This window comes from Alligator sinensis, unplaced genomic scaffold, assembly GCF_000455745.1.
Source record: "Alligator sinensis unplaced genomic scaffold, ASM45574v1 scaffold512_1, whole genome shotgun sequence".
Taxonomy (NCBI): Eukaryota; Metazoa; Chordata; order Crocodylia; family Alligatoridae; genus Alligator; species Alligator sinensis.
This window is the reverse complement of record NW_005842063.1, coordinates 910,319-918,318: the sequence shown is the minus strand read 5'-3', so window position 1 is coordinate 918,318 and position 8,000 is coordinate 910,319. Positions and strand designations below refer to the sequence as shown.

At 56.8% G+C, this 8,000-nt stretch overlaps 1 protein-coding gene across 1 annotated transcript in view; it reads right to left on the bottom strand.

The window, feature by feature from the left end:
- Positions 1–8,000, bottom strand: part of EPHA8 (EPH receptor A8) — a 78,413-nt gene that overhangs the window by 39,080 nt on the left and 31,333 nt on the right. The window contains exon 3 of the mRNA XM_014519755.2: positions 1,952–2,615. Coding sequence (XP_014375241.1) covers positions 1,952–2,615 — 664 coding nt within the window. The remainder of the gene's footprint in view (positions 1–1,951; positions 2,616–8,000) is intronic.

Here is an 8,000-nt window from a genome sequence, read left to right as displayed (position 1 = left end):
CCACTCCCGTGAATAAGGCCGAGAACAAATGACCGCACGCGTCCCGGGACATCATTACAGGAGAGGGGGCATCTAAGACACTAGCTCTTATATTGCCCACCCGTCCAGCTCAGTGCAATCCTGGATGCTATGGGGCAGAGACCAGTCCCAACGGTGCCCGGATCCTTCCCTGCCTGACTTTGGATGTCCTAACCTTGTGTCGAAACCTTGCGAAGACATGCTCCGCTTGCCTCCCCACCCCCTTCAAATAAAGCCTGGCGCTCCTGTTTGCAGTCACAACGCAGCTCCTCTAAACACCTTTCACGAAGGAACCGAGAGCAAACAAATCTGTGCGGAGGGGTCTCCCGGGGAGCCCGGAGCACCGCGCTCTGTACACAGACGTCCCCCTGCCAGCGCACAGCCCATTACACAGCTGCTGCTGGCCACCCGCCTTCCTTATCGCAGTTTGTACAGTTGGCAGCCTGAACCCCTTCCCAGCACGCGGGGGCTCTCCGGGAAGTCTCCTCCGCCTGCACCCGCCAGAACGGGGGGCTGAAACAGCAGCCCAAGGGGGTGACGGACCAAGGCGATAACCTTGTTTTGTAAATCTCAGCGTCTCGCTTTTGTTTCCTTTGCATCCGACTCTGCCGGAGAGGAGCGAGTCACGTGGCACCTCGGAGAGTCCAGGCATGTGACAGGGAGGGCTGTTTTTTTGAGAGAGACAGGGGCCCAAGTGCTTGTACGCTACTGGACGGACAGGTTTCTTCACCTGGGTTACAAATAATACCAGAAGGGATCTTTGGGACAAGCTCACAGACCCCAGGAGCCTAATCCTATTTGCTTTATGGCATGCGCATAGCTGGAGAACTACAGCCTGGGGCCCGTGTGCAATTCAGATCTGCCCATGCAGGCCTCCCAAACGCACTTTCGTCCACCTCACCTCCAGGAGAAGATCAGCCAAGGTCAACAGTGCAGTCTCCGTACTGTACCCAGAAAGCAAGTCAGACCGACAGCGGCCCAGGGCCCCTGAAGCATCCAGATGTGTTGGAAGGTGTTGGGCAACCCCCCTGCAATGACTTCCCCAGACGGAGGGGTTTGGAGACAGGGCGGTAGCTGGCTGGGAGTCAATGCCAAGAGATGCTTTTCCGAGTAGGGGCTGGAGAGCCGCAGACTCAAGCCCATGCGACACCGTCCCCTCCAGAAGGGAGGCCCTGCCAGCCCCTGCCAGCAATGGCCCCGTCTCCCCGACCTGCCACCTGCACCCCCCAAGCACATCCCCTGCGCCCGCAGGTGACGGCCACTGCAACTGAACCCGACACGACTGAGTGTCCACAGCCCAGAGGATCCCAAGCCCTGAATCTGGCGGCAACTGAAGAGTTCATCTGGATCTTGGCAGGGACGCCTCTCCCAGCATCCCACCCCCCCCAGCTGCTCCACACAGCAGCTGCCTGTGCCATTTGTGGCCACCCCTGGTCTCGACCCTAGGTCTCCTGTTCTCTACCCACTAGGCTATCCTCCCCCTCCCAGCATGCATGCTCCCACAGCAATCCTACGCTTCCATGGGGCAAAACAGCATCCCAGACTGTGCATACGTGCCAAAACCTGCAGGTCCGTAGCTGCGCACATGCCCTTCGGGTGCCTGACGTGATGTAGAGCCTAGCCCCCGGCCGTCACGACCCAGCCTGCTTTCTGTTCACCAAAGGGGAACAGAGGAGTGAGGTTCCCTGTGGTTTATTCAGCTTCCAGTCAAGGATGCCACGTCTGGGCTGCAAAGGATGCACCAGCACGAACTCCCAGTCCAGGATGTTTTCACAACATTTCCAGGCACCGCTGCTGCAGAGGAAGCTCCTCTCCCGCTGTGGCCACCTCTGCACCCCCCGCCCCCCCTCGGCCGCCGTTTTGTGAGGTCGGTAATGCACCGGAGCCCGACCCTCCCTGTTAAAGCATAGTTAGGAGGCAGAGAGAGACTTACCCTTGCAGGAATCCCTCTGCTCTTCGAAGCCAGCACTGCAAACACACTTCCCAATAGGCACCAGCCATTCCCCCTCTGCACTGCAGTACATCTTGGGGGTGTCTCTCTCCTCTGAGTGCCCCACACACTCGCCCCGCACCTCCACCAGGGAGGAGGAGTCCGCTCCAGTCACCGCCTCGGAAAAGGATGCCAGGTTCCTCACCATGGCTGGGCACTTCTTGTAGTACACCCTGACGGACACGATGGCGATGCAGGCGCCTATATCCTGGAAAGCCAAGTAAAAGCCCCGCTTGCTCAGGGGCCCCACACCCCGCACCTCAGTGTTTAGCTTGAGCCGCCTGACCCCCAGGTCCACACTGGTGAAGCTCTCATCAGCTGCGATGGTATCGATCTTCACAAACTGGCTCTCGCGGGTGCTACTGCCCAGGTCCCGGTCAGACTCCAGGTAATAGAGGTTGAAGGTCTCTTTACAGGTGCCCAGCACCCCCGGCATACTGTTACAGTCCCGCAGGGTAAACTTAATCTCAGCATAAACCCGTCGGGCACCGTCCCGTTGGACCCAACTGGTCCGCAGCCAATTGTTCTGGTTCGGGGTCATGACATTACAGACCTGATAGGTGTGGATGGGGCTGAAAAATTCATCCATTTCATTGATAGAATCCCACTGTGGGACAGAGAGGGGAGAGGTTAGTATTAACATCGTCACCTTGCACGCGTCGATAGACTCTCGCAGGGCACGGGGCAAGGGTTAGTGTCGACGTGCCCAGCTTCTGCTCAGGGCTGGGATGCTTCTGTCGAAGGGCGTGCATGGGGAAGAGAGGTTAGCACCAACACCCTCCCACTAAAACAACTGCAGGCTAATGTGCCTGTGCACCACCGAGCGTTGCGAGGGGACTCTCCAAAGTGCCAATGGGCTTTAGGAGTGGAAGAGCCACTGAAATAAAAACCACTGGGATTTCTAAATTCCGAGTTGCCCTGGTTCCTGTGTGTCTGCTGCTCGCTTTTGCCTTTTCAAGCAGTGTTCGCTTCAGCAGAATGGCAGGCATGACTGGGGAGGTGCAGAGGCCCCTGCTACACATTACATCTCTCATGCAATTAATCAGTTAATCATGCAATCAAGTCAGACCAGCCACACATGCAAAATAAAACCGGCCACAGGTGCAAAGTAATTATCACACAATGAACTGGTTAACCACACAATACATTTAGACCCATCACACAGGCAAAGGAATGATTGCACCATAAAAAGGACGGTCCAGCTATAACCCCCCCCCACCAACTACAAAGTTAGTGCTTGAAAATGGGTGACAGCTTTATAGCTGGTTTCTATCTGGCTTTAATTTGAATGTGTGGCTGGGCCCTGGGTGAGAAAATGGTGATGGCAGAGGGCCAGAGCACCCCCGGCACAAGGTGTCTGTTCCTGCCCCATTGCTCCACAGAACGAGGAGCGTGCATTAGTGCACCCGTGAGCCAGATTCCTCCTCTCCCATCTGGCAGCCTCTACAAGCCTGCAGGGTTTGGGAGCCAATGCCTAGGGCCACGGTTGCTTTCCGTCCCATCTAGCTAAAGGAGCAGGTTCTGGTTTGCTCCCTTGGCAATGGGGAACGGGGAGGCCATAAAGCAGCCAGAGCCACTACAGGAGGGCCCGGGCCCTGGCACCCCCTGCAGACCTGAGCTCCAAGAAACCTGCAATAAACCTACGCAGGTTCCCTCAGAGAGACGGGTGTGCTCGGTCCTGTCGATACCCAGTGCAAGGGGCTGCCCTCTCCTCCACCCAGCCCACCCATGTTATTTTGCTTTCGCCCCTGCTCTCATCTCTTGTTTCCCGATCCACTTGTCCCTCTCCCCAGCCCCAAGGTGGTCCCAGTGCACCGAGACCACCCCAACGGGGAACCGCAGAGGAGCAGCGCAGGGGCCAGGCAACAAGCAAAAGGGCCCAAACACCAACTCCCATCCTGCACTTTGAAACAACTTGGCCCCAGCCCAGGACACCCTCTCCACACGGACAACGGCCCACGCTCACTCCTTGCCTGGTATCAGAGACCTGGACTTGGCAATGGACCCGTGGCATCGGGCAGAAGTGCCCACACCAGGGGTGGATGTGCACGAGTGAGTCAGGCCATTGGTTATTCTTGCTGGTGCGTGCCCTTGCTTTGTACCGGGACTCGGAGCATTAGCTGCTGACGCTGCCCTGCCACTGCCAATCACGGCTGCGGTGAAGGAAGCAGAGCAGGAAAACAAATCTTTTAGGCAGCATTTCAAGTACGTTACAATAAACCTCTAGCTCTGCTCGAACTTGACACGAGCCTTGTTTCACATTCTGGGGATGACCCACGGTTCATTACAGACACAAACCTGACAACAGCCGAGCGCGCGCGCGGGCCTGATTCGCATTGCACACAGAGGTAGAGCTGGAGACTTTGCTCCAGCGTCCGCGTGAGCGGGTGAGAAATGCAGATCCACGGCAAAAGGGAGCCCGACCCCCGTTTGCGAGAGGGCTGCCGAGGCGACCCCTCCTCCCTGTGCAAGGGCTAGGAATGACTCCAAGGATCAGAGCACCTGGTACTACAGTCACAGCCCCCGTGAATACTTTGACTCTGTGGATCAAACTCAGGAGACAGGGGAAGGATGTAGGGCTTTGAAAAGGGGGGTGCAGATGGTGTGCTGCATCCTCACATACAACACAATGAATGTTTTTCTCCATTTAAGAGAAACTAGGTGGTTTGCTAGTACGCTGGGAGGCTAGAACTACATTATTCAGTTTAAGATAAAGCAAAAACAAAAGATAACTATTGGAATATACAGTCTAACAAACGGATGCATGTTAAACTAAAAAAAACCCACAATAAACTAGGCAAAAATGAGCCAAAGTAGTCAGCAGATATTGTGTCATTAGTCCCACAGTCATTATAGTTAAATGTACATCTTTTATTCAGAGTCATAAAACAGAATCTAGCCTTTTTGCTGGTGCCTCCAATACTTCACTGTCAGTCATTTCTACCCCTGAATTCACAGGACCACAGCTGAGTTAAGGTTTTTAGCTAGAGCTAAAAACAGTCTGCAGGGCTGTGAAATAAAAGAGAGACATTACCCAGAACGGCTAACAGACAGACAGCAAAATTGCAGAAGAAAGGATAGTTTGAAGATCGGAGCATCGTGGCCATTAAGAAGGAGAGAGGGCCGTTAACGCCCGTGGAGCGGAGAGAGATTAACAGGAATCAGGGAGATGACAAGCAGCCCTGAGGTCAGTCGGCTCCCTCAGCCCTGCCTGAATAGAAATGCCGCAGCCCCTCCTAGGCAGCTGGTTTTAAAGTCTGGGTAGACCAGAAATCAAACTGCTTCTGAGACCACAGAGGTCCGACACGGGGGTCGGACTCGATGATCTGTTGAGGTCCCTTCCGACCCGAGCATCTATGACGTGGCCTCGGGGCTCCTACCTGGGTGCCACTCGGCAATGGGGCTTGTGAAAGCATGGCTCTCTCGAGCAGCCCACGGCCTCATGACGTGCACGGGGGGCATTAAGTGACACAGTGCTGCCGGGGTGGCCCAGTGCAATAAAACACTGCACCGCTCTGGCTGCGTGGAGTACCACGCTACACGGGCCACTGCAGCACACGGCACGACAGCACTGCCACGTCGTCCAGCAGTGCTGGGGTGTCCAGTGCACGGCTCAGCACACCACCCGGCTCTCCCGGCCGTACCACTCTGCATCTCCCTGTGCCCGTCTGTGTGATGGCGGTGGTGATGGTGTTAAAGCCCTCATCTCAATTAATTGAGCACAAATTAACACAACATCTGCTTTCTGTCGTTTTCCTCCCAAAGCCCCTGTGAAATTAATTGTAATTGGAAGCTGGAAAATACACACCAAATAGTGTCGCTGGGGAGTGCAGCAGTGCCAGGCATGTGCCCTGTCCCCGCGCTCGCTGGCAGACGGAGTCGCTGGCTCCCTGCTGTGGGGTGTCAGTGGGAACCACGGCTCTGGGCGCACGACCCACAGGGCTCTTTGGGAAAGGCGCACAAACCTGAGAGGCAACTGCATGCAGAGAAATGCCCCGTCTTCCTACTAGTGCCGTTAGCTCTCAACCACAGCCTCCCTGATCCTCGCTGCTGGGCCAAGGCCTCTCCGCAGCGCAGCTGAGAGCCTGCAAATTCAGCTCCTGCCACAGACGTGAGCTGGCAGCCCAGCCTAGCCTCCTTGCTGGTTTCCACCAAGGTCACTGGGCTACAGGGGACTGTCCTTCATCCGATTCCTTGCCATAGGGTCTCCAGCCAATAAGACCATCTACCTGTTTGGATCTTGCCTTGCCTGGTCCCCGTCTCTACCGTGCAGTCTCTCTGGCTCCCAAGACCAATGCAGGGCACGGTGTGGAGCAGAGGGCAGGCCTGCAGCAGCCCCAGACTGGCATTTCCTGATGGCTTGGTGGCACCTTCCTCTTCGAGGTGTCTGACAGCTCCCAAAGCAGCATTTTTACCCTTGACTGCAACGTTGCTGTTGGAAAGCAGAAGGCCTGAGAAGTGCAAGGGGGAGTCTGGCAGGTGGGCTCTCTAGTGCTGCCCTACTTCACGATCCCGCTGCCAAGCACAGCCCCTGCAGCCTTCCCTCGTTCATCTGAGCAGGTCTCTTTTCCTAGAGATATTTGCTGATGTGCATCCTGGGCCTCCGGGCTGCCAGTCCATGTGTCCACCGCTCTCTCCTCTCGCTCAGGGGCTCAGAGCCGTGCAAGTGCTTTTTCCTGCAAGGACTTCTCAAGCTCAAGTTCTCCGGTCCTTTAATGAGCATTAGTCCGTGTACAGAAGGGAAGACAGCACCACGGTGCTCCAGTGGGAGCTGGGAGGCGATGAACAGAGCGAGAGCACTGCCTGTCACAGGTCCCTGCAGATTTCAGCATGGCAGCAGGGGCTCTTGTGCTCTAGTGCCACCGGGATCCCACCCCCTGCACTGACAAGGGATCTCTGGGATCGAGGTAGGATCTTTGCCTTGGGATTCCTGCCACGGGACCCAGTTGCCTGTCCAGGACAAACCCCGTGCGGCTAAAGTCTCTCCTTGATCACGTTTGGACAGAAGGGCCCCTGCTCAGGCCTCTGACCGTGGTACTGAAGCGTGGGGTGGGGAGAGCGCTGCACTGAGACCGAGCGCTGCACAGCCTGGGGGAAAGCGCGTCCTGCTGCCCGATGCCTGCAGGACCCGGGCTGTGGCAGCCGTCTTTGTGCACCGTGCATGAAGAGCCACCCTGCTGCTGGTGCAGGAATCGTCGCCCTGCTACGGCTGGGGTGCAGCGGTGGGGAAGGGTGCAGCTCCCTGGGTCAGGGCTGCCCAACTTCCACGCAGACAGGGGACACGTGAGCTGCGGCAGAGAGGGGTGTACTCATGTGAGCCATGCCAGCCCTTGCACTGGGTGCGCAGACAGCAGACCCCACACCCAGCGCTGCACTGCACTGCACACGTGGGCAGTCCTTCCCTTCCTCACCAGCGTTGCAAGGCACTTGTAGAGCAGACCCACTGCGCACAGCTCAGCCCTTTTACTGAGCTGCAATGCTACAGTTGTGGGAGGAACGGTCCCGGAGCCAGAACAACCCTCAGTGCTGGCAACAAGGGTGAGGACAGCAGCGAGTGGGTGCACCCAACTGCTGCACATTTGCACGCGGGAGAAAGGTTCAGGATCATGAAGAGGAAAGAGCACGGCCTCATCGCACTCATCTATACATGTTCCAGTCAGTGGCCCGGGGCAGGGCGCATCCCTTCGTTCTGCATTTAGACAGCCCGGCGCCGTGCTCTCCTGGTCCACGACCCTTGGCTGCTAAGGCAGAACAAGCAAGTGACAGCGATGACAACAGCATGCAGGTGCTGTACATCTGGCAGCAAGAGGAGGGCTGCCAGGCTGCAGAAGAGGCCACGAGGGAGCCATGGATTTCCTATCCCTCGGACCAGAGTCCGCAGATGCCCTGAGCAGGTGTCCCCGTAGAGGGAGGAACTGGCTGGAAAAGGCCCAGCTCAATCCCTCCCTCTAGCAGAGGTCACAGAGTTTGTCCAAGCCAAATATCTTTCCCT